Consider the following 26,797-nt stretch of genomic DNA (forward strand, 5'->3'; position numbering starts at 1 on the left):
GATTTTTGGACCATGTGAAAGTATTATTTTTTATTTATTTATTTATTTATTTATTTTTTTGCGGTACGCGGACCTCTCACCGCTGTGGCCTCTCCCGTTGCGGAGCACAGGCTCTGGACGCGCAGGCTCAGCGGCCAGGGCTCACGGGCCCAGCCGCTTCGCGGCATGTGGGATCTTCCCGGACTGGGGCACGAACCTGTGTCCCCTGCATCGGCAGGCGGACTCTCAACCACTGCGCCATGAGGGAAGCCCTTATTTATTTTTATTTATTTGTTTTATTTATTTATTTTTGGCTGCGTTGGGTCTTCTTGGCTGCGTTGGGTCTTCGTTGCTGCACGCGGGCTTTCTCTAGTTGTGGTGAGTGGGGGCTACTCTTCGTTGCAGTGCTTCTCACTGCAGTGGCTTCTCTTGTTGCAGAGCACGTGCTCTTGGCACACGGGCTTCAGTAGTTGTGGCGCACGGGCTCAGTAGTTGTGGCTTGTGGGCTCTAGAGCGCAGGCTCAGTAGTTGTGGCGCATGGGGTTAGTTGCTCCGCGGCATGTGGGATCTTCCCAGACCAGGGCTCAAACCTGTGTCCCCTGCATTGGCAGGCGGATTCTTAACCACTGAGACACCAGGGAAGCCCAGTATTATTTATTTTAAATAATTATATCAAAGAAAGAATGGTAAAGGCATACCTTTGAATAATTTTAAGCAAAGACATATGTCTTAGCTTGGGCTGCTCTAGCAAAAAGCCATATACTTGGTGGCTTAAACAACAGACATTTATTTCTCACAGTTCTGGAGGCTGGAAAGTCCAAGGTCAAGGTGCCAACAGAGGGAGTTCCCTGTCGGTCCAGTGGTTAGGACTCTGCGCTCTCACTGCCCAGGGCCAGGGTTCGATCCCTGGTTGGGGAACTGAGATCCCACAAGCAGCGTGGTGCGGCCAAAAAAAAAGGTGCCAACAGATTTAGTTCTTGGTAAGGGCTCTCTTCCTAGCTTGTACTCACTGTGTCTTCACATGGCAGAAAGAGAAAGTTCTGCTGTCTCTTCCTTTTCTTATAAGGGCACTAATCCCATCAGGGGCTCCACCCTCATGACCTGATCTAAACCTCATTACCTCCCAAAGGCCTCATCTTCTGCTACCATTACATTGGGAATTAGGGCTTCAAAATATGAATTTTGGGGCGACACAGACAGCCAGCCCCTGATAGAGCACCATGATCAAACTTTCATTTTACAGAGATACCCTCTGGTGGCCACGTGCAAGGCCACCACAGATGACTGTGCCAGTGTGCACTACACAAGGCACCACACAAAAGGGCCACCAAGTACATGTAGACACCATGTATTTGAACATTTATTACAACAGTTATCTGACAGATGGAGGTAGAGTGTCCTGGGAAAGGACACCTTTCTCTATTTGCACAAGGGTGTAGTAAGTATTGACTATAGTGAAGGTTGATTGGGAGATCAGTTAGGAATCAGGCCAAAAATAATGAGGCCTGAAGTTAGGGATGCAACATTCACTAAAGAGACAGATCTATCAGACACGGTTGCAGATTGGAAGGGATGGTGAGGGAGGAGGAGGGTCCTAGAGCACTCCTCAGTCTCTGGCCCTTGCTGTATGTGGAGGCAAGTTTGCGGGAATAAGAGAAATACCTTAAAATAAATTGCCATTATAAATCATAGCAACAAACTATTAGGAAATGTAAAATCACCATTTACAGAAATATATGATGCCTGGGACTTCCCTGGTGGTCCAGTGGCTAAGACTCCACGCTCCCAATGTAGGGAACCCAGGTTCAATCCCTGGTCAGGGAACTAGATCCCGCGCACCACAACTAAAAAGATCCCACATGCCACGAAGAAAATCCTGCATGCGGCAATGAAAATCCCACATGCCACAATGAAGACCCAGCACAGCCAAATAAATAAATATTTTTAAAAAAGAAATATATGGTGCCTAAATAAATCTTTTAAGAATATGTCAATGGCCTTTATGAGAGAACATTTTTAAATTTTATTGAAAGACTTTAAAGAAGTCCTAAACTAATGGCTAGATATCCCACGTGCATGGATAGGAAGACTCAATATTATAATGCCATCGGTTCTCCCAAAACACATCTACAAAGTCAGTGCCATGATCTAGTCTCTGCTGCATGATGTTGACTCTGGTTTTGATGGAGAGAAGGGCTAGAATGAGCCCACTGGGAGGCAGATGCCCGTCGATCAGGAGAATGTTTCAGTAGTCCAGGATTTCTGCCTGGTTTGAATCCTAGCTCCTGTCTCGAGTAAGTTACTTAAACTCTTTTACTTCAGTTTCCTTATCTGTAAATGGAGATAATAATAACAGTAATCCCAGATGGTTTTTGTGAAGATTAAATGAATTAACACTTAAACAGGGACTTAGAAGTTAGGTAAGTGGCTCCATGGGGACAGGTTGATGTTTGTTTTGCCCTCTTCTGTGTCTGTAGCCACAGGGCATAGTCCTGGCACAAAGAGCAGGGCCTCAATAAATACTGGTTAATGGATAAATAGGTCAAATGGGTATTCCTTCTTTTGTTCCTGAGCAAGCAGGTGTGATAGGTCCTGTGCCAGGTACCATGGGGAGGCAGAGATTAATCAGATGGGGTCCTTGAATATGAGGCACTCGGAGTCCAATGGGTTGTTAAGCTGCGTTTAAATTTTGCCACCTGAAGCACTGAGTCTTCCTTGAAGGACAGATGCTCTGGGAAGTAACCCAAGCCCACTACAAAAATAAACCTTTGTTGTGTTAAATCACTGAGATTTGGGAGGTATTTGTTATGTAGCATAACCTAGCCTTAGCCTTGCCTATCTGATATACTGTGGTTCCCAAACTTGACTGAAAATAAGAATTGCCAGAGGTAATTGCTAAAAACCCAGATCTACTGACTCAGAATTTCCAAAGAAGAGACCTGGTCATCTGTATATGTAACAGGCTTGCCCTTCAGCTTCGGGAGGGTCAAGAAAGACTCCTGCAGCTCACCTTGAAAGGAAGAGTAGGAGTTGGACTTGGAGATGGAAGAGGGAAAGGTATTCCAAGGGTCAGGAACAACGTGAAGAAAGGCATGGAGGTGGGGAGACGCAGGAACTACCTTGGGACCAGAATCAGGTACATGGGGAATGGTGGTACGTGCTAAAGTGGGAAGTCAGGTGAGAAAGTCTGAGCTTTATCTCATCAGCGACGGGGAACTGGAGAGGTTTTCTGAGCAGGGGCTGGCCTGGTGATATTGATGCTCTAGAAAGGCCACTCAGTCAGGGAGACTGCATAGGAGGCTGGTGTGTGGTCCAGGCAACCCACCTCACATTGTTATCGAGTGGACTTTAAGTGAGCATGGATGTATTGAGCTCAAAATCACTGACCCGTGAGACGGATTACCATTGTCGTCACATCGTGTGTGCTTATATGTGTCCTTAGAGCCGCAGCCAGATTTGAATTGTGCATCTTTCACACATTCACTCATTAATGAATATTTACTTTTTTGTTCTGTTTTTTTTATTTAACCAATATTTATTGAGCACCTACTATGTGCCAGGTGCCATAGTGCCACTGGAGAACCAGCAATGGACAAAACAAGCAAAAACCCCTGCCTTGAAGACCTGAATAAACACTTCTCCAAACAGGATATACAGCTTGCCAACAGGCACATAAAAAGATGTTCAACATCACTATCATCAGGGAAACGCAAATCAAAACCATCATGAGATATCACCTCACACCTGTCAGAATGGCTATCATCAAAAAGAACACCGATAGCAAATATTGGCGAGGATGTGGAGAAAAGGGAACCCTCGTACACTGTTGGTGAGAATGTAAATTGCTGCAGCCACTACAGAAAACGGTATGGAGGTTTCTCAAAAAACTAAAAATAGAACTACCATATGACCCAGCAATTCCACTCCTTGGTATATTTCCAAACAACAACAACAACAATTAAAAAAAACTAATTCAAAAAGATAATTGCACCCCAATGTTCACAGCACCATTGTTTACAATTACCAAGATATGGAAGCAACCTAAGTGTCCATCAACAAATGAGTGGATAAAGAATATGTGGTGTACACACACACACACACACACACACACACACACACACACACAATGGAATACTACTCAGCCATAAAAAATAATGAAATTTTGTCATTTGCAACAATATGGATGGACTTGGAGGGTATTATGCTAAGTGAAATAAGTCAGGCAGAGGAAGACAAATACTGTATATATCACTTATATGTAGAATCTGGAAAATACAACAAACTAGTGAATGTAACAAAAAAGAAGCAGACTCACAGTTATAGAGAACAAACTAGTGGTTACCAGTGGGGAGAGGGAGGGGGAGGGACAATATAGGGGTAGGGGATTAAGAGGTACAAACTATTATGTATAAAATGACTAAGCTATGAGGATATATTGTACAACATAGGGAATATGGCCAATATTATATAATGACTACAAATGGAGTATAATCTTTAAAAATTGTGAATCTCTATAGTGTACACCTGTAACTTATACTGTACATCAATTATATTTCAATTTTTAGAAAATCCCTGCTTTCATGGAACTTATTTTCTTTGTCTTTTTTTTTTTTGCGGTACGCGGGCCTCTCACTGTTGTGGCCTCTCCCGTTGTGGAGGGAGGCCTCTCCCAGGCTGCACAGGCCGGATGCACAGGCTCAGCCGGATGCACAGGCTCAGCGGCCATGGATCATGGGCCCAGCCACTCCACAGCATGTAGGATCTTCCTGGACCGGGGCACGAACCCGTGTCCCTTGCATTGGCAGGCGGACTCTCAACCACTGCGCCACCAGGGAAGCCCCCTTCTTTGTCTTTATGCTGGGATAAAGGTGTGAGGGAATATGCCATTCAGTCATTCATCTCTTCATTCAGATTTTTAGTGAATGTCTACTTTGTGCCTCACCTCATGTTAGTTGCTGGGGAGAAGCAGAAATGAGTCAGCCCCATGGGACTCCCATGGGAGTCCAGTGGTTAGGACTCCATGCCTCCACTGCAGGGGGCACGGGTTCCATCCCTGGTGGGGGAAGTAAGATCCTACAAGTTGCGGGGTGGCCAAAAAAAAAAAAAAGAAATGAGTCTAGTGTGGAAGCAGACTCAGCCCACGGCTCATGAGGCTGTCAGCCTGGACTGCCGGGAGAGGCTTGAACTGGGTCTTGAAGGATGAGAAGGCTGACTATCAATGAAGGGACGAAACAGCGTACTGGGTGGAGGAAAAGACACAGCAAAAGACTCCAGGGTGTTTGGGGTCCATGATTCCTTGGTGTCGTTAAGGCCTGGGGTCCATGGAACAGGGAGGGAAGTGGTAGGAGAGATGAGGTGATGGGGACCAAATGCCAGAGCAACGATTGAGTGTAATCCGGGAAGTTGTGGGGCGTTGACTTTGTTGATGTAGGGGACTGATTTTATCTCATTTCTTTGGGGGGTAATCACACTAGCACCTGGGTAGAAAACTGGATGTGAAGGAAAAGGGCTGCAGGTGAGAAGACCAGAAAGGAGGCTGTTCTTTCTTTCTTTCTTTCTCTCTCTCTCCATCCTTCCTTCCTTCCTTTCTTTCTTTCTTTTCTTTCTTTCCTTTCCTTTCCTTTCCTTTCCTTTCCTTTCCTCTCCTTTCCTTTCTTTGCCATGCCGCACGGCTTGCAGAATCTTAGTTCCCCAGTGAGGGATTGAACCCCAGTCCATGGCAGTGAAAGTGCCAAGTCCTAACCAACCACTGGATGGCCAGGGAATTCCCCAAAAGGAGGCTGTTCTGATGGCCCAGGTCAGTCACCCCTAGACTGACCAGGGGTGGTGGGGATGGAGGGGACCCAGGAGACAGCTCTGGATTTGGCAGTTGAGGGAGGGGCTAGAACCTTGTGGTCTTACGAGAATGAGCTTTGTAATCAAAAAATGCAGGCAAGAGCCCCAGCCCTGTCCTTTACTAACTGTTATTTAACTATTCCAAGCCTGTTTCCTGATCTGGGCACTTGGGATGATAGCAGTAGCTGTCCTGAGGTTGGAAGGATTATGGGGGCTACACAGTGGAGCACCAGGGACTTGGTGGATGCTCGGAACATGGTAGCATTCTTTGGATGGGGGAGGGAGCCAAGGACAGCTTTCTGTGTGCTTTGAGTGACTGGGTGGACGGAGATGCCCTCTTTGATGGAGAGCACTTTGGGGGAAGGCGAGGCCACCACAGTCTTTGTGGTCAGCGTCAAAGCCCTGGCCTCGCTTACGATAGTTATGGATCCACACGTCTCCGAGTGCATCTTTGGTCTCTGTTCTTGGTGCTCAGCTCAGTGCTCAGGCATACAGCAGGTACTGCCCTTGAAGAGCAGGACCTGGCTTGCAGGTATAGATGTGGATATTGCAGGCATGTAGGCGTGGCTGAACCTGGGGAGGTGACAGGGTATAAAAAGAAGAGAGGGCTTCCCTGGTGGCGCAGTGGTTGAGAGTCCACCTGCCGATGCAGGGTACGCGGGTTTGTGCCCCGGTCCGGGAAGATCCCACATGCCACGGAGCGGCTGGGCCCGTGAGCCATGGCCGCTGAGCCTGCGCGTCCGGAGCCTGTGCTCCGCAACGGGAGAGGCCACAACAGTGGGAGGCCCGTGTACCGCAAAAAAAAAAAAAAAAAAAAAAAAAAAAAGAAAAGAAAAGAAAAGAAACTGGGAGGGGGGCCCGGAAACCCTGCTGCTGCGGGGATGTGGAAGAAAGGGGGGGGTGGGCGGTCTGGAAGGAGGCTGGGAAACAACATCCAGAGTTTGGAGGGGGAGGCGTGGGAGGCAGGAGGCAGGTGGGAGCCAAGATGGGAAGGATTTCAAGAAGAGAGGGGTCATCAGTGTCGAATATCCTCCGATCACGATCACGGAGGATAAGGCCTGGCAAGTGGTCCATGGATTCAGCATAGAGGAGGTCACTGGGTAACTTGGCAGAAGCAGGTTCAAGGCCTGTTAGAGGCCAAAGCCCCATTGCAGGGGTAGAGGACTTGATGTGACATTAAGACGTGGAGATGGGAAGAGGTGAGGCAGGCATTAAGGAGAGGGATGCAGGGTACTTGGACCCTCGGGGGGACCAGAACTCCTCTCCCAATAAGGACAAGTTTTGTTTTGACAGAGCCATCTAAAGATAGGCCAGGAGGTCCCTGGAGGTGGTGAGCACCCTGTCCCTGGAGGTAGACAAGCAGAGCTCTGTGACCCACACTGTCCGGGGACTCTCACACTTAGAGTGGGGAAGGCTGTGCAAAAAAACAAGCCCCATGTCCTTCTCAGCTAGGCTTGGCCGATTCCTTGCATCACAGAAGCCACCTAGAGGGTCACTCTTGCTATTTCTAGTGTCCAGAGAGCCTCCCGCAGGGACACACACACAGAGGTGGTCGTGCACAGATTCACACAGATGCTCCCAAACACAAACTATAAAATCTATCTATATCTCCTGGTGTAAAGGGATCCACAGCTCCTCTCCCCAGGCTATTCCCTTAATTCATTCCCTTACCCCTTCTTTCTGCCATTCCACCGTCACCCCCGTCCCACAGCAGCATCCCTGTGCCTCCTGCCACATCTCCTCCGTCTCTCCGCATCTCTCCCTCCTTCTGTGGCTCTGCCCTTCCCCACCCTCCTCTAGGCCTCTCCAGTCTCCCTCCCTCCTGGGTCCCCCTCCCCGGACTACAACCCCCAGGCGCCCCCAGCCCCGGGCGCTGCGCATGCCCCCTGCTCCCCGCCCCCTCCCGGTTCCCCCCTCCCTCCCTTCCTCCTTACCTCCCTCCTCCCCCCTCCCCCGCGCTTCAGCTCCCGCATCCCTCCATCCAAGCCTGTGCCGCAGCCGCATCGCCACCGCATACCCGGCAGAGCCGAGCCAGGCCCAGGCCCCTGCCCCTGCCCGGCCCTCAGCCCGCCGCCCCTCAGCCCGCCCCCGCCCGCGGGCCCCCCTACAGCGGCCTCGGCGCCCCCCCGCCGGCGCCCCCAGACTCAGGACTCCAGCACCGAGGCAGGAGGCAGGGAGCAGAAGCAGAGGCAGGAGAACGAGGAGGAGGAGGAGGAGGAGGAGCCGTCGCAGGATGAAGGATCGGACTCAGGAGCTGCGGAGTGTGAGCTTGGGGGTGGGGAAAATGGGGGGGCGGGACCCCAGTATTTGGGGAGCGCGTGGGGGTGGAGTGGGGGAGGTGCTGGGACGTGGGGGCAGATGATGAGACTGGAGGTTGGTGGCAGGGGCACCCCAATATGTGAAGGCACCTGATGTCTCCAATGAACCTGCATTTTAGGGACAGTGGCTAGAAGGGGTTGGAGGCCATTAAGACACAAGGGGGCAGGAGAGGTCTCAGGGGCCCTGGACACCCTACATTCCCAGGAGGACCCTGGGGTCTAATCTGGGGATGGAAAAGAGTGAGTGTGGGAGAGAATTGGAGGGTGCTGTCATCCGCTGGGCAGATTTGCTGAATTAGAAGGATGTGGGCAGTTCCTGGGCCAGGCTGAGCCCAGCGAGACCCAGATTTGGGGGCTGCTGTGGGGAAGGACACACGTTGGGACTGACTGAGATGCCAGCACCTGGCAGTGAATGAAGCGTGTGTGTGTGTGTGTGTGTGTGTGTGTGTGTGTGTGTGTGTTGCTCTCCGTGGGGAGGGGGGCACCTCTCAGAGACAAGGAGGGAAGGGGTGGCCTCAGGAGATAGCCAGAGGGCCGGGGCCTGAGATAGGGTGACCCCAGAGGTGGGAGAGGGGGTTGCAGGGGAGACCGGGAGGAGGTTCCACGCACAGGGCCATGGAATTGGGCTGTATGATGGGGATCAGGCTCCACTGGGGAGAACTGGGGCATCCTAAGCTGACAGGGGCGGGCTGGCGTGGGCCTCTGGTCTGCAGGCCTGAAAAGGCCCAGCTCCAGGAGTCGGGCCAGGCAGTTAGCTGTGTTTGGGTGACGGGGGAGGAGGGTGGCACTGGTGTCTGCAGTGAAGGCTGCCATTTGGAGGGGCTGGGGAGTGGGGGCTTGTTAAGAGTGGCTTCTGGGCCTGGGGGGATGCGGTGGGGTGGAGGGTTGTAGAAATGACCTGGGGCCCCGAGGAGGCAGAGCTGACAGCCTGCTGTGGGGTTATGTTAATAAAGTACTAGACCCAACTGATGTAGCCTGACACACTTCACCAGGAGCCTATTGGTTATTACCCTGGGGTTGTTATCCCATTTGACAGATGAGGAGATTGAGGTTCAGCAATGGGCAGGAACTTGCCCAAGGTCACCAAGCAAGTGGCTGGGAACATCAGACAGGAATCTGGGTTTCCCGTCTGCAAAGTTGATATGCGTCTCTGCTTTTTTAGCCTTTGAAAGAGAAGTCTCAATACTGGGGGTAAAAAGCTCTGTCTTTGGAGAGCCCCTTGGATTTGGGGGTGGGGAACCTGCTCACAGAAAGACAAGAGGAAGGGGCTTAGAGGCAAGTGACTTGTCTCTGGGAGAGGTGGGTTGGCAGGTGGGAAGGAAGGAGGAACTGGTGGTTGGGGGAGGGAATTTTGAAGGTTTATTTTTTTAAATTAAACTTTGAGTGAATATACGCTTAGGCATCAGGAAAATGACGGTGATAAAAATAACCAACACTCATGTGCCAGACAGTTCTAAGTGTTTTATACATACTCATTTCGATCCTCACAGCAACCATAGGAGACTGGTACTAGTATTATCCCATTTTATAGATAAGAAAACCGAGGCCCAGAGAGGTTAAGTAACTTGACCAAAGTCACACAGCTAATTAAAGGCAAGCAGGCAGGCTGACTCCAGTGTTGGTGCTCTTAACTCCCTTTCTGTCCCCGTTTTCATCCAAAGCAGGTTGCCATCCATAATCTCATTAGACCCTCACCTGGTAAGGTGGGGAGACTGGGCAACTACTTCATTTTATAGTGAAGGAAACTGAGGCCCAGTGGTTGAAACTTGCCCAAGGTCACACAGCTAGCAAGTGAGTAGTCTGGATTTGAACCCAGATCCACTGCTGCCAAGACTATGCCATGACTCCAAAATCCCAAGAAATGGAAAGTGGGTCAGGGTGAGGTGGTGGTGGAATTGTGGTGTGATTAGAGGGAGGGGGAGGGAAAAGGCGAAGACAGGGGTGCAGGGAAGGCAGGGGATGGGAGTTCTCATCTGAGTGGATCAGGGACCCCCTGCCCAGAGGGGAGGAATCCTGTCTGCTGGGGCTGCTGGGGGCAGCAGATGGGGGAGGTGGGAGGCGGGGTGGAGGGGCAGAGGGGGCTGAGTGAATGCTGATGGCTCTGGTGTTAGTCATGGCTTAGGGAAACTGGAGATTTGGGAGGGCATGTGTGGGGCGGAAAAAAAGCTTCCAGATACAGGGAGTACGGGGGTCTCCCTGCCAGAGTTGAGAATGAGGAGGTTGGGAGGCAGGAGAGACTAGGCAGGGTGTGGGAGGCCTGGGAAAGGGGTCTCTGAGAAGCTGAGAGGGACGGAAAGGCAGTGATGGGCGGGGATGTCAGCCCAGGGGGCCTGATTGTCTTTTTTCAACAGTACTTTGAGTTCCCGAGGGGTTCTCACATCTGTTCATCACATAGCTGTCAAGGGCACAGATTTGGGAGTCAGACTGTCTGGGTTCAAATCCTAGCTTTGCTACTTCCTGTGTGACCTTGGGTAAGTTGCTTAACCTCTCTGGTCCTCACTTTCTTCATGTGTGAATTGGGAGTAATAACGGGACCTGCTTCAGACGGCTGTCCTGAGGATTGAAATTATGCTGGAAGCGCCTAGAAGGAGGCCTCGTGCTCAGCATTGCTCCATGAGTGTTTGTTATTCCACAGCTGACTCATTTATTTCTCTTGAGTCTCACATCAGCCCCCTGAGATGGGCAAGATGGGACCCCTAATTTATTGGAGTAAATTGAGGGCCACAATGGTAACCTGACTTGCCCAAGGTCATACAGCTGTTAATGGTGGAGCCAGCGTTGAACCAGGGTTTTCTGTTTCCAGTTCACCAGGCACCTTTGGTCAGCAACTGGGAGGCACTGGGCTGGAGTGGAGGCTGCGACGGGGAGTCAGTTGGCTGGATGGGTGTCCCAGGGTCCAAGAAGTGGGTCCAGGGATGGGGCTGAAGAGGAGAGCAAGGGAGCAAGTGAGGTGGAGAGGAAGGTTGCGGGGAGAGAGAAGCCACAAGGGGACGTGTTGTGGGCCGGAGCCTGAGAGGCAGCTGTGGAGTGGGAAGGCGGGGGTGGGGGTGGATGGGAGACTGGGAAGTGGGTGGGGGGAGACCTGAGGTGAGGGAGGCTGGAATTTGAGGACGGCTGTTCTAGGACAAATCATGCACCCTGGGGGCAGGGACTGGGTCCCAGGTGCAGCCCTCAGGTATGGGATAGGCACAATAGGCGCTTTAGAAATGCAGACCTGAAGCAGAAGGAAAGGGCGGCCTCATGTTTGAGGAGAGCGGGCACGGACCAGGAGAGCCCTGGGTGATGGGTTGGTATCCCCCAGCTGCGTGGGGCTTGTTTCTGCCATTCAGACACATCACATTCCCCCTGCTTGAGGGCCTTTGCACTTGCTGGTGCCTCTGAATGCTGTTCTCTCTGCCTGGACACTGTTCCCTCTGCCTTGAATTCTGTGTGCTCCAGATTGTGGTGCAGTTAACTCCTCAGGCCTTAGCTCAGATGTCAAGGCCCTCCCGAAAGGCCCTCCCTGATGCCCATTTCTCTCTATCACACCTCCTGCTTTATCTCCCTCTTGCTAAGTAGCACCATCTGAAATTGTCTTGTTCATTTTCCATTGTCTGTCTCCCTCCGCTGGAATGTCAGCTCCTTGGAGGCAGGAGCCCTTCCTGTCTTGTTCACCATTGTATTCTCCGCAGCACCCAGAAGAGAACTGGACACTGATCAGAGATATTTGTCAGATGACTGAAGGGCTCAGTGGGGCAGAGGGAGGGTGAGGAAGGGAGTCGGTCGGGGAAGGCAGGGAGGGCGGAGGAGAGAGGTTGGGATGGGAGGACTGGGTTGGATGCTGGGAGTGCGCAGAGGCCTGGGTCAGGGAGACAGATGGACAGAAGCAGGGGGTGCGGTGGAGAGAGGCTGCTGCCTCTAGATCAAAGGATGCTCATGCCCCTGAGAAGCAGGTGTCAGCACGTGTGTGTTGTATGCGTGGGCATGCATATGTATTTACACACACACACACACACACACACACACACACACACTCTGTGACTTTTTTTTTTTTTTGGCCGCACCACGCGGCATGCTGGGATCTTAGTTCCCCTACCAGGGATCAAACCTGCAGACCCTGCATTGGAAGCATGGATTCCCAACCACTGGACTGCCAGGGAAGTCCCCACTCTGACTTTTCTATCACCCAATTCCAGTCTCTTTCCACCTCTGTTTTAGTCACCCTCTCGTTTGTCTCTGTTGACTTCCTGGCCCACGTTGTCCCACTCCCTCCATCCACGCATCTGTCTATGTCGTCTCCCCGTCACTGACACTCCTATGAAGACCTCAGGTGTCTCTGATGGGGAAGGACTGAAGCTAGAGGCTTGGATCTGATGCCCCCTGTCCTCAAGGCGGTTCCAGAAGGTGCCCAGGGCCTCCACGGTCTCCCATTTCATCCTCCTGAGCGCTTGAGGAGCTGGCAATCCGTAAAGAGCAGCGTGCCTGGGTTCCAATCCAGCGCCATTGTGTCAGCACCCCATCAGCTGTATGATCAGAGGCAAATTACTTAATCTCTCTCTGCCGCATCCATCAGATGGGAATAAGAAGAGTGTCTACTTCATGGAGTGAGTGGCTGTAAGGATTAAACGAGAAATGCAAAGCACTTGTAACAGAGCCCGACGCATGGTAATTGCTACCTACTTGTTGGGTATATATGATTCTTACTTTCTTCATTTCACACAGGAGGAAACTGAGGCTTGAATTGTCCATATAGTGGATGGGAGCACATTTGGTCATCTTTTCTGAGGTAGTCTCATTTGCCCTCAGCCTGTTTTCTTTTAGTCTGGCCAGCTTCTTCCAGAAATGGAGGCCGTGCTCATTATGAAACACACACCTCAGAGCAGGGAGGGCCCATGCATTTCACAGATAAGCCGGGGCCCAGAGAGGGTCTGAGAGTCACACAGCAAGTCAAATGGAGGCTACAACAGCTGGCTTCCTGTCTGGGCTCTTCCTTGCAGCCTGGCACGTCTTACTGGTTTTCTGTCCCAGCCACAGGAGTTCAGTGGTACTGAGGACACAGCAGAGCAGACTCTTTAGGGGCCAGGAAGGAATAGAGAGACAGAAGGGAAAGAGCCTGAGGTTTAGCACCAGGACAATTCAGGTCCCACCTCTGGCCTTATTTCCTGTGAAGCCTTAGGCAGGGTCAGACAACCTCTCTGAGGCGGTTTCCTCATCTGTAACATGGGGGAGGCAGTGGGTAACAGCCAAGCCTCCCTGAGCACTTATTCTCTCAGGCAGCATCAGGCATTTTTACTGCCTCGTCTCACTGGCTCCTTCTGCCCACCATTTAGGGAGGACTTTCTCGCCATTCAGCAAATGCAGAGACTGAAACTCAGAGGGAAGAAGGCATGTGGCCTTCCAGCTGCTGACCTGGGCAAGCTCGTTAGCCTCTCTGTGACTCAGTTTCCCTATCTATAAAAGGCAGCTATTGTAAGAATGAAATGGATAAATAAACGCAGTATGCTTTAGAACGGTGCCCAGCATGTTATCAAATGCTGTGTAAATGTTTTCCACAATTATAGTTATGTTGACCAATGGTCCTTACAGAGTTTTAATGAAGATTAAATGAGATAACAAGAATGCAAGACCTAGGCCAAAGGTGCTATCACACGCTAGTATTTTGCTAGGTTTTCGGGGCGCAGAGCCTCGCCCAGATTGTGTCTTGTCAGGAGGGGACCTGAGAAGGGAAATCTCTGGTGGCAGAGTGGCCAGCAGGAGGCAGCCTGGTCTCAAGCCTCAGAAGGGACTATGGGAGGGGCTTCCCTGGTGGTCCAGTGGTTAAGACTCCACGCTCCCGATGCAGGGGACACAGGTTTGTCCCTGGTCAGGGAACTAAGATCCCGCAGGCTGCACAGTGATGCCAAAGGGGAAAAAAAAAAAAAAAAAGAAAGAAAGAAAGGAGGGGCTATGGGAGGAGGCATGTCTTAGATGTCTCTGGTTTCCTGGCCCCTTTCAGCCTGGGTGCCCTTGAGCAAGTCCATTTCCTCTTCCCCCTCAGACCTCCTGTTCCCCTCATCTTGAAATGGGGACAGCTTTTCTCGAGGGCTATGGTAGTGAGGATCAGAAGAGATTATAGATGTAAAAGTGTCTGTCAACTGGAGAGGACTTTAGCTGTCAGCTGTCTGTAATTATTACACCAACTAAGTCATCCTTGGGCACTCTACCTTTCCTCCTCTCTCAAGGGCAAGTAAACAGGCAGCCAGGGACACCCCAGGGCAGAATCAGGGATCTGGCCCTGGGAACCAAAGGAGAGAGGGAGAGAAATGAGACTTGAGGAAGTCTAAAGTCAGTCTGGGGAGGGGAAAGAGAGAACAGGAAAGTTCCCAGATACCTGGGCCAGCGAGAGGCCTCATGACCTGTGGGCAGCCAAGCTGAGGGCCAAGTGCTTGAAGGCAGAGAAGGGACAGAGGCGGCGGTGGCGGTGTGGGTGGGTAAATCCCTTGTGTGTCTCTGAGCCCTGGGGGGTGGAGGGCTGAGCAGCTGCAGCTTGGCTCTAGGGGAAGGGGAATCTCGTGAGGCAACTGGCTTTTTGAGGATAGAACATCATGGGAGGCCGATGGGTCCTCAGAGATGAGCCGAGCATCCCAGAGCCTCATGGAGCCAAGGTCTATTGGTGTGGTTCCGGGTCAGGTGGAAGCTTGAGAAGCCAGAAGTCGCATCAGGGTCGCCAAGCCCCACCTGGTACCACCCCTCCTTCTGGGGGCAGCTCAAATGGAGGCTAGAACAGCTGGCTTCCTGTCTGGGCTCTTCCTTGCAGCCTGGCATGTCTTACTGGTGGGCAGAGAAAGAAGAGCCTCCCTTTCCTGGGAGATATTTGGAGCTTAAATGGAAGTGCTGAAGGTATTCCCCAACATGGCGAGGGGAGGATCCCTGGGGACCATCTGAGCCGGGCTTGGGTGGGAAGCTGGGGTACCTTCGAGAGGGTCCAGCTGGACGTCTCTGTGTTCACGCTTCCTGAGGGTGCTGTCGGGCCTCTCTGATTCCAAGTTCACTTGGCTGTCTAGATCACATCTAGGTCCCATCTGGCCCAGTCTAGGTTCGATCTGAGCTGTCTGCCATCAGTCTGCGCGGAGTCTGGTTCGGTCTGAGCTGTCTGGTTTCTGTCAGGTCCTGTCTGCGATCTGCTCGGACCCTGTCGAGGCCCCGTGCAAGCTCTTCTCTTTAGATCCCAAATGGCAATACCCCCCGCTAGACGCTGTGTAGATCCCATCTTGATTTCATTCAGGCTCTGGTCATGAGATTCTGTCTGACTTTTGGCTCGTTTTTTTCTGGAAATCAGGGTGAACTGTTTTGTTTGTTTGTTTGCGGTACGCGGGCCTCTCACTGTTGTGGCCTCTCCCGTTGCGGAGCACAGGCTCCAGATGCGCAGGCTCAGCGGCCATGGCTCACGGGCACAGCCGCTCCGCGGCATGCGGGATTCTCCCGGACCGGGGCACGAACCCGTGTCCCCTGCGTCGGCAGGCGGACTCTCAACCACTGCGCCACCAGGGAAGCCCAGGGTGAACTGTTTTAAGTTTCCGTGGAGGCTGATTAGGGCCCCAGATGTAATTAAGCTTGATGGGCTCAGCTTTTGCCCTCAGACTTCTGTCCCGAGCAGAGTCTTGAGACTGGAGTTTGGAGCACTGGGGAGCCCTTCCTAACCCCCTTTCCTCCTTCCCAGCTCTGAGTGAGTGTGCAGACCGGATGCTCAGAGAGGCTGGGAGAAGAGCCCCAGAGGGCCCTCCCGAATGTCCCTGGGGGCAGAGGGCCCGCTGCACGTCTGTGTGTCCACATGTGTCGGCAGGCAGCTTTGCTGTGGGTCTGTGTGGGTGTCAGTGGGCCTATTTCTGTGTGCCTTGTGTGTCAGCCCTTCTGTCTATGTCACTGGCCTGTCTGGTGGCGGCAGTGGCAGTGTGGGTGGGTAAATCCCTTGTGTCTCTGAGCCCTGGGGGTGGAGGGCTGAGCAGCTGCAGGTTGCAACTGGGAAATCCAAGCAAGTGAGAGTAGGTGGGTGTGAAGTTGGAAGAGGCTGGATGAAAGCAAGTGAATACACGGAGGAGAGTGGGGGGAGGGGAAGAGAGTGGGTGGGAGGAGGGAGGTCGGGGTGCTGACTGTGTCTCTCATCCAGCCCTCCCCTGGCCGACTGCTTGCTTAACTCGGCGCCTGCCGCTGGCAGTGAAGTGACCTTGCATAGGGGACTAGGGGACGTGGCTGGTCGCGTTGGAGGCTGGAGGGGAAGAGAAGGGAGCAAATTGAAGCCTGGCAGGAGCGGCTGGGGGGATGGTGGGGGGGGGGGGTCAGGCTCCTGGGACGCTATTCCAGACCCCTTCTCGCAGCCCAGAGCCAATTACCGCAAGGCTGACATTTAGCTGGTTGTTACAATATCGAAATACTTCCATACTGGTTGGTTAAAGCATCTGTCCAGAGCGCCACCCGCCTCCAGGGTGACTGCGCTCACAGGACCACGTCTACCCTCGAAACGGTGCCTTTGGCTAACTCCCTCCAAGGTGTCCTTTGGGCTGTCAGGTACCCGGCCTCCGGGACTCTGTGCCACAAGACACCCAGGATTCGTTGTGACGGCTTGGTGCCCCGGCCCCCTGCATGTGACCCTTCCCAGGACCCCCGCTCTGAGCCCAGAGCTGGGAGCATCGGGATTGCGCACAGACTGCCTTTCTTTGCCTCCCAGGCGAAAGACAGCGACGATGAGGAGGAGGTGGTCCATGTGGACCGGGACCACTTCATGGATGAGTTCTTTGAACAGGTAACAGAACCTGGCCCCCAGCCAACAGCTTCCTTCTCCCTGGCCCCCGGCCCCCACCCTGCTCTCTACTCCTCCATCCCCTTGGCCTTTTACCAACCCCTCTGGGTCTGGCCCGTTTCCCTGAACCCTGACTGAGCCCCCTGAATCCCTTTGTCTGGCCCGACGACTTGGCTGGGTATAGCCGATTTGCTGCCCCAGGTGGAAGAGATCCGGGGCTGCATTGAGAAGCTGTCAGAGGATGTGGAACAAGTGAAAAAACAGCATAGTGCCATCCTGGCCGCCCCCAACCCGGATGAGAGTAAGTGCTGCTGCCGGGTGGCTGGGGTCTGTGGGCAGGAGTCTGGGGTCCCACCCAGACATCTCACCTGCCCCTCCCCTCCCCTCAGAGACCAAACAGGAGCTGGAGGACCTCACTGCAGACATCAAGAAGACGGCCAACAAGGTTCGATCCAAGTTGAAAGGTGAGGAATGCCATCCCCTGCCTAAGGAGGAAAAAAACTCTGCCCTCCATTGGACTAAACAGGCCTCTCTGTGAGGAGTGTCTACAGACTTCCAGGAGCCAGATTCTTAAACACTGAGAAAGCATAAAACCCGAGATTTCCCAACTTGCTCCAGATGCCTTGGAGAAAGATATAGACATGACAGGGAAATGACAGAGAGGAGGCTTTCTGTCCAAATTGCATCTGACCTCTGCTGGTTCCATCAGCAGGAAGGTCCACCAGGAAAATACAGTCTTCCAGGTGGGTTTAATTTCACGAAGGCCTCATTTCTCCAGAACAGTTGCCGGACATAGCGCTAAGCACCCAGTAGGTGGGCTCAGCAAATGCTTCTGAATTGGTATCCTTAGCGCAGGACAGATTGGACTGTGTGGCTGACATCAGGGGCTGGCAAACTTTCAGGAGGGACTTGCCAAATGCTCATGTATTCACTCTAATTTAAGGACTTGGGTGCTGGTAATAACCACCTTCCCCCAAATCACTGTGGGTTGGGAACCTCCTTGTCTGCTGGTGCCAGGGGAATAGCAGTGTTACCATGATGCTAATTTGTATGCTCATGGTAATTCAGCATCAGAAAACATTTGCTGAGCACCTTGAGGCACATTGCTGGGCTTTGGGGGAAAGGAGTCATGTCAGATGCCTGGCCCTGAGCACAATGACCTTGGTCCAGAGAGATGAGGACAGGGACTCCGTGCTCTCCTGGACTCAACAGGAGGCCATATGTGAGCCTCCAGTGCTGATCTGTAAGCCCTTTGCACTCAAGAGAGCGTGCTAGAAAGCAAAATGATCCAAACTGGGAGCACACTGATTGCAAATCCAGACAGAGGGAGCCCACTTCCATCACCAGCTCATTCTGGACAAGTACCCTACCCTCAGTTCCTCATCAGTACAGTAAGAACTACTAAAGCAATTTCAAAGCTAGATGTTTTTGTTGTTGTTTGTTTTTGTTTTTTGGTAGCAAAATCTTTTTTTCCCAAGTGAAATCTTACCCCAAATTCCAATACATACAACACATAAAAGTCAAGCTGTTCTGGCTGACCTGGGGTTGGGAGACCCAGAGCCCTACCTGCCTAGCCTCCTCATCACTCCCAGGAACAGACCCCTCTGAGGTTCCTTCTCAGAAGCAGGGTTCCGTGGGACACAAGTTTAAAAATCCCTGGGCTCAGCAATTTCTTTGAGCCCATTGAGCTCTGACATTAACACTCTTTATAAGACCATGAGGAGGGCTGTATGGTTTAGGAGTTCAGGAATAGACCAAGAAAGAAGCTAGGAAAAGTGGCAGTGGCTCAGAGGAGCTGACCCTCCAGAGCTCCAGAAAAAGAGAGATCATCTTCTCCATCTTTCTCCAGCTCTGTGGTGGCATGAGCTCCGGCATTGCGTGTGACCTTGAATGAGTTGTTTTCTCTATTTCAACCTCAGTTTCTAGTCTGAAACCTGGACTGAACTCCCAGGATTACTGTAAGAAGTCAATAAGATCCTGTAAAGGATCCTTTCCTCCTGGGCTTGGCCCCAGCCCCAAGTCTGACAACAGGGTCCCAGTCTGAGCCAGAGATTCCAACATTCCTGGGTGTGTGTTTCTGGACTTTTCCCATAACAGCTGGGCCAGAGCTGTCACTCAGTCCCTGTCCCGCCATCGCTGGCAGGGGAGCGTTGGGGTGCCACCCAGCACCGTACCTCCACCGCTGCCAGGAACGGAGAAGCAATGTTCTCGGGAGTGGCCCGGAGTCTCTTCCAGGTCTGAGAGGGCCTGGTGATTCATCCCTGCTGCATTTTCCGAGCACAGTAGATCTTACCCTCAAGCTCTTTTTTAGAAAATCTAAATAAGTGTGGGGAGTGCATGATCTAGAAGCAGTAATCCCAGTTAATCTGTGTGCTTTTCCAGAACATCCTTTAGAAGTGGGGATTCCTGGGACAGGGATCACTTTGTAAGGCGGGGGGAGCTATTTTCTCTGTTGGAACATCCATCCACTTACCCTAGAATTTTCCAAGGAAAGGGCAGCCACTGGAACCTGACCCACTTGAAAGTGCTTGCCCTCCACCAGATAAATCCCAGGGTGGGTTCCTGACCCTTTTCTGAGGCTGCAAAAAGCAGAGAGTTCTCCCACCCCCCATACAGGGGATGTGGACTGGGGGGCTGGGCAGGAGTTACAGCTGTGGGACTTTCCAAGACGCAATCCTTCCACCAGAACAAATAGCCCCCTTCTGTCTGGTGACCGACTGACCCTCGATATCCCCTCCTACCTGGTTTCCAGGTCCCCTCAAACATTGGTCCCTTTATCCGCTGGCCTCCTGCCTCCCCACCCTAGACTCTTTACTGTCTGCCCTCGCCTGGGTATGACATCCGTTCATGGGCCTGGGGGGCCTGCCTCGGGGTGTCCACTCTTCATATGCCCCAGACCCCCGCCCCACATGCGCCGGGTCTCTCGCCCTCCCGTCACTGCGTCCTCTCTCCCGCAGCGATTGAGCAAAGCATTGAACAGGAGGAGGGGCTGAATCGTTCCTCTGCGGACCTGCGCATCCGCAAGACCCAGGTAGGAGGCAGCGGCCAGGCACGGTCAGGGTCGGGGCCGGGACCAAACCGCACTGGACCGGACAGGGGAGGGGCCCAGGCTGGAGACCTGCCTGTTGGGCGTGGGCGGGCCAGAGCAGGCACTAGCGTGGGGCGTGGCCAAGGGGGAGCCTGGGCAGGGGCGGGGCTTGGGGCGGGACTACAGCGGAGGTCGGAACCCGGCTACATCTCAGTGCCCTAGCCTGGCCTTGGCTGGCTTGGGCGTAGGATGGGGGTGCTGGGGTATGGGACTGCACACTTGCGAGGGCTTGGGGTCGTGGCATGAGCTGAAGAAGGGGCCGTAGGCTAACTCAGCCCCTCCCGCCCACTCCATCCCTCCACGGTCTCTGCTCCCTGCCTCCTGATGTGTCTGTACCCCCCACCACAGCACTCCACACTCTCCCGGAAGTTCGTGGAGGTAATGACTGAATATAACGCGACCCAGTCCAAGTACCGCGACCGCTGCAAGGACCGGATCCAGAGGCAGCTGGAGATCAGTGCGTGTGACATCTCCCCCCCGCAAACTCCCCAGACCTGACCCATACTCCTTCCAGGCCCTTCCCCTCCGTGGAGGGGACTCGTGGCCTGAGGCCGGATGGGAGGGTGGGCTCCCGGGTCCCTACCACATCCCACCACCTCAGGTGTCCAGGCTGGCCCAGTCGCTGAGCAGCGAGTCGTTTCTCCCCACAGCTGGAAGGACCACGACCAACGAAGAACTGGAAGACATGCTGGAGAGTGGGAAGTTGGCCATCTTCACTGACGATGTGAGCCCCGCGTGGGGGTGGGGTCTGTTTTTGGAAAGCATTCGCCTTTCCTTTCCAAGCGTAGGCTGAACTCAAGGTCCTAAGTCCGCCGTGAAATAACAAGCATCGGGAAGTCTGAACCTGGAACTGGGGAATTCCATGGGGGCAGAGCAGGAAGTACCCTCATAAAAATGGCAATCAGTAAGGTGCCAGGCACCGTTCTAAGCATTGAATGTATTTACATTTACCTACTAAATTCATTTAATCCTCACCACAAGCCTCTGAGGGAGTCGTGTTTCACAGATGAGGTAATCTGATCCAGAAAGGTTAAATGACTTGCCGAGGTCACACAGCTACAGGCAGAGCAAGGATCTGAATCCGCAGTCAGGACTCTTCAGTGCTAAGATACACTTCTCCCTAGTGATGCGGGTCATTTCACCAAGTGACTAATTTGCCTACATTTTGAAGGTTTTCTAAAACATCAGTTTCAGTTTTGCTGAAGTTTGGCACACTGCCCTGCGCTTGTCATCTTATATGTGAAAGAGATGGGCTTTCCCCAACTGTAGTTCTTCTTTCTCTTTCTTGACTTTCGCCCTGGCTGACAGGTTTTATCTCCCTTTCAGCTTCTGGTGGCAGAATGACTCTGGTTTAGGTTTCTAGACCAGCGTTAAAGTACATTCAATGACCGTCTAGCAGTTTTCAGCAAATTGCTATTTAGAGAATTGATCTTTGTTAAATTAGCTTTGAGCAAATTGATAATGGGCCAGTTAGCCCGGAGCCCTCCCAAACAGCTCTGCCCAGGCTGTCAGTCTGTCTGAGAGTGGAGGGAAACCTGGTGAGGGGTTCTAAGGGGATAGAGCTGATCCCTGCCGGTTAACCCACCATCATTACGATGCAGGGTGGTCGGTACCTTGCCTGAGGGCTGAACAAGATGCAGACAGGCCCTAAGGTAGTAGTTAACTTCTAGGGTCGGGAAAGGCTTCCTGGGGGAGGTGGCATTGAGTTGTGTGCCTTAAGAGACAGGGAGCATTTGGACACGGGGAGATGGGCAAAGGACATTCCAGAAAAAGGGGACAGACTGAACAAACACAGAGAGAGTGGACCACTTGCCAAAGAGCCATTGGATGATTGGGGCTCTTAGGATTTGGGGAGATGAGGACGGAAACGGAGATGGGGCCTCGACTGCTAAGGAGGTGAGGACGGAAAGGGAGATGATGGGGCCTCGACTGCTAAGGAGGTGAGGACGGAAAGGGAGACCTCGACTGCTAAGGTGAAGGTGTGGAGCCTGTGGATGGTGGGGAGCCTCGGAGGGCTTCAGAGCAGAAGAGTGTCTGGATGTGGTCTAAACAGTGAGTGGTTTGGAAGGCGAGTGGTCTGGCTTCCGTGGGGAGGAGATATATCTGACTGTGGGTTAGAGTCTCTCCCACTGACTCTGGAGGGCTGCCGAGCCTTTCCTTATTATTTCTACCCCGGCCCATATCATGGGGGCTCCAGGGCACACTGCCTTCTCATCTGGGCCTCCTTTTCTGCTTCCACTCTCTGCTGTGTCCCCTTCCATTATCCTGTCTGCCTTTGACCAGATGGTGGCCCCCAATCCTGACAGGGGTCCAGGACCCCTGTCTCCCTTCCCAGGGCCTCCCTGGTGTGTGTGATAGAGACAGCCATGGGCTGAGGTGGCGGGCTCAGGGCAGGTTTTCCTTCTTGTAATTTAACAGATGTCTCTTTAGTGCTTCCTGTGTGCCAGGTACTATTCTAATTGATACACACATAGTCATTCACTTAATCTTCGCACAACCTTGTGAGGTGTGAAGTATCTGCATTTTCTAGGTGGGGAAACTGAGGCCTGAAGAGGTTAAACAATTTGCCCATGGTTACAGCTAGTAAACGCCAGCCAGGTTCGAACCCAGACGCTCTGGCTGCAGAATCCAAGCTCTTCCGGGAGTGAAGCGTGGTCTGCAGCTCTCCTCCCTCTTCCCCCCTGCCCCTCCCCTTTCACCCTAGATCAAAATGGACTCACAGATGACAAAGCAGGCACTGAATGAAATCGAGACAAGGCACAACGAGATCATCAAACTGGAAACCAGCATCCGTGAGCTGCACGACATGTTTGTGGACATGGCCATGCTTGTGGAGAGCCAGGTACTGCCTCTGCCACAGGCCTCGGGGAACCTCACCCGGGTCCCCGGGATCCCCTCTTCCAGCCCAGCTCCCACCCCATCCTATGCATGTATCCTCTGCAGGGCGAAATGATCGACCGCATTGAGTACAACGTGGAACATTCCGTGGACTACGTGGAGCGAGCCGTGTCTGACACCAAGAAAGCTGTGAAATATCAGAGCAAGGCCCGGAGGGTGAGCCGGGGCAGGCGGGCCTGTGGAGCAGGTGGGCTGGAGCCGAGCGGGCGGGGCTGGGCTCAGGCCAGGGCTGAGGTGAGTGATGAAATCCCGCGAGAGGCCTTATCTCTGGTTCTGACCTCTTCCTTTTTCTGTTTTCTCTCCCCTCTTCTTTTTCCTCACACCCTCCTCCCCATCTGTCTGTCGGTTTGTGTGTCTCTTTACCTCTCTGTCTCTCTGTCTCCTCCCTCCCTCTCGCCCTTCCTGCCTGCAGAAGAAAATCATGATCATCATTTGCTGTGTGGTGCTGGGGGTGGTCTTGGCGTCATCCATTGGGGGGACGCTGGGCTTGTAGGCCCCCCACCCCTGTCCCTCCCAGACCCTTCCCCACCACATCGGGAGCAATACCCCCACCACCCCTTCACTCCATCCCCTGCTCCAGGCTCACCCTCAAGACAGACCCGGGCAGCACCCGCAACCTTTACCGCCTGTCAGACCCTGGAGTCCCTGGACCTCCCCCCCGCCATGGACCACCCCCCGCCCCCGCACGTAGATAGCAGCAGGCGTGATTACACGTGCACACCAACATGCATGCCGCCGGCACATGCTCGAGACGTGTGGACTCCCCAGCGTGTGTGTGTGTACGTGTGTAGACGTGTGTAGAAGCACCGAATCGCCCTCTCTGCCCCCACCTCAAGTCTGTGTGTCGTCTGAGCTTTCCCCCTTCCCCTGGGTTGTTGTGTAGACTGTGGCTGGGTGTGACACAGCAGCCATCAAGCCCCACTCTTCTGTCTTCTGTGAATAGGGGTGTGTGTGTGTGTCTGTGTGTGTGTCTGTGTGTGTGTGGCGCCACAGATCCGTGGACACACAGTTTGCCTACATGGAATTTTGTGTTTGAGTGTTTAAATCCAATGTAACAGCACCTCCTCCACTGACACCCCCCCTCCCCCATGTCTGCTACAGATGGGGCAGGTTGTGAGTGTGCAGAGGCTCACACTAACATTCCCAGAGGATCCAGGCACAATACACACACAGGCCATGGCAGACATCCCAGCGTGATGTTGAGCAAACCCTCCTGGCTTAGTCACCCCGGGACTGACATGTCCTGGGGAACATGTGTGTGTGTGTGGAGTTCAGTCGAGGCGAGTGGAAGAATACACGTGTCAATAACCTAGCTTGGCCTGTATATCCATGTGCATTTCTCCCAATAGGTGATGTGAGGGACGTGTGTGTGTGTGTGTGTGTGTGTGTCTAGGATGTGCCTGAAGTGTCAGTAGGTCTTCTCCTGAGACAGAGCCCTCCACATTTTGCACTGGACATCTGTTTTGGGTGGGCACAGAAATCTATATTTCTACGCTATCTAGAGTACGCCTGTGCGAGTGTGTGTGTGTGTGTGTGTGTGTGTGTGTGTAGAGGATTTCTACGTAGTGTGTTTCTATCCCCCTGTGTATTATACACACACGTTTACCTTCAAGGACCTGTGCCCCATCCAGGTTTGTCTATCCAGATTATTTGCCCCCTCCCTTTCTCCCCAGAGCTGCTGGCCGCTATCTGGTGTGGCCACACACTGCTACATCAACATTGTGCAACTGCAGCTTCCTGCCCTGCGTGGTTGGATCCCCTGTGCATACATGCCCACGTGCTTATCTTTCTCGGTCAGATAGGCCTGTACATGTGGAAGCTGGGACACCTCAGTGTGCTCCCACCCGCCCCGGCAGATGAGGCCACACCCAGGCACACACATGCACACAGGAGCCGGCGTATGCTGACGCTGGCGCTGGCACGGTGCCTGTTCAGGCGGGCACTCGTTTGCACATGAATGCCTCCCTATTGATGGGAAGGGCTATTGATGGGAAACATTACTGATCACGGGAATGTCAAGGGCTATTGATGGAAGGGCTATTGATGGGAAGGGCTATTGATGGGAAACATTACTGATCACGGGAATGTCAAGGGCTGCCCCAGGCTCTCAGAAATAACCTTCTTGAGCACTAACCTCAGAACTGAGAGGCCAGCGATGGTCCCCACCGCCCCATCTGATGCTCTGGCCTTTGCCTCAGGAACCTTGGATTTAGGGAACTGTTTATTTCCGACGTACTGGAGTGGTCTAAGTCCTGGGGCCCATGCCCTGGACACATGTCCTGCTGAAATGTCACCAATATCTGTTCCCCTGCAGGCTGAGACTGAGGGTGGGACACGGGCCTGAGTTTCTGACGGTGAGGAAGAGGCCAGCTCCTCCCTTGCTGCATAGACAACATATGCATCAGTGGGTTTGTGCGATGGGTGGCAGGTGGGAGGTATGTGGGCAAAGGACAGTGTTAGAAGCCTCCCACTCCACTGGCCCAGGAACACAGACCCACATATACAGGATTGAACACACAAGTACAGGAATGCGCCCTGCCTTGGGGTCCGACATCCGTGTGCACAGGGTGGACTTTGGTGTGTGTGCAGATCGTTTCCTGGAGTCCCTCTTCATGTGAAGCGTGTATGTGTGAGAGAGAGACAGTGCAGATGTGACCTTCTGGAACATAGTACCCCACTCCCACCTCAGCTCAGATAGCCAACCTCTTCCCTACCTGGCTGGGCCCTGCCTGTGTGTGGCCAATATATATATATACATATATATATATATATGTATGTAAACCCCAAGGTGGGCTGTCCGTTCCCACAGTGCCCTTTGTCAGGACGGGAAGTTTGCCCCCGTATCTGACTGCAGCCCTCCTGCTCCCACTCAGGCTTCTTTGGGGACATCAGAGCAGGCCCCAGCACCCCCCACCCCAGCCTTTTTCCTTCCTGTGGTCCAGCCAGGATACCCTTTCATACCAGGCGTTTCTGGAATTCCCACAGCCTTGGGGCCACAAGGAGAAGGGTGGAGCCATGGCTGGAGTGATGCAACCGCCTCATTGACTGGTATTAGGCCCGTAGCTGCCCATCTCTGGGCCTCAGATGGACCAGAGCATCCCTGAGGGTCTGTTCTGCCCCAGCTTCTCTAAGTCCCACACATCACATGATGTGTTTGCTTGTTGGCTGCTGTGTCTGTATGTGTCCTGGAATGTTGTCTGGGGGCTGGTGTCTTTTGCATGTTCTCAGACAAGTGTGTGCTGCCCGCCCGCCAAGCACCTACAACCATCAAGCCCCTGTGTGCCCCGTGGGTGGTCCCGGACCTGGCCAGGGCTCGCTGCTTCCCCTCCCCCTTTCTCCCTCCCCCTGCCTCTCACAAAGCACACTGCGTGTCCGTCCCATGTGCCTGTGGGTTGATGTGCGCTCTTGCCACGCCTCGAGCGTGCGTACATGATGTGTTCTATGCATTCACCCTGCCCCATTCCCAGCCTGCCCCGCAGAGGACAAGATGGGTGGCCCCCGGCTCCCTCCTCCCCCACCCCGCCTGCTGTGCAGCCGTGTGCGTTGGCGTTTCTGTGTCGCTGGCGTGTCACGTGATATAGCCGTGTTTGCTGACATGAGCCCCTGCCCCTTCTGTTTCTCCGTTGGTTTCTAGAGCTCTTTCCCTCTCCTCCCCAGAGGGAACAGGACTCCTGGGGCCTGGCTGGGGGCCCAGAGCCAGGCCACCCTCTCCTGTTAGCCCTCAGAGTCCCATTTCTCTCTATTGGTGACCAAGTCGCAAATGGATAAAACACAGGAAAATTCTGCCCCCCTCCCAGCCCTGCATGTCCTGTCCCCAGAGCCCCTCACCCCCACCCCGGGCCGGGTCGGGCCCCGTGGGACGGGAGAAATAGCAACCAATCCAACAGCGGGCGTGCTGTGTGCTCACTTCCTTCTGTCCCCACA

The 26,797-nt window shown here is 53.3% G+C and overlaps 1 protein-coding gene across 1 annotated transcript; it reads left to right on the top strand.

Annotated features, from left to right (window-relative positions):
* Positions 1-7,790: 7,790 nt before the first annotated feature.
* On the top strand, positions 7,791-26,764 carry STX1B (syntaxin 1B). Its single transcript, XM_067706107.1, has 10 exons — positions 7,791-8,077; positions 16,816-16,890; positions 17,089-17,188; positions 17,277-17,351; positions 19,845-19,918; positions 20,324-20,432; positions 20,626-20,699; positions 22,680-22,817; positions 22,919-23,029; positions 23,286-26,764. Exons 1-10 carry the CDS (start codon positions 8,048-8,050, stop codon positions 23,364-23,366), a joined length of 867 nt encoding a protein of 288 aa, XP_067562208.1. The 5' UTR covers positions 7,791-8,047; the 3' UTR covers positions 23,367-26,764.
* The last annotated feature ends 33 nt before the right edge of the window (positions 26,765-26,797 follow it).

The sequence above is a fragment of the Pseudorca crassidens genome, chromosome 15, assembly GCF_039906515.1.
Source record: "Pseudorca crassidens isolate mPseCra1 chromosome 15, mPseCra1.hap1, whole genome shotgun sequence".
Lineage (NCBI taxonomy): Eukaryota > Metazoa > Chordata > Mammalia > Artiodactyla > Delphinidae > Pseudorca > Pseudorca crassidens.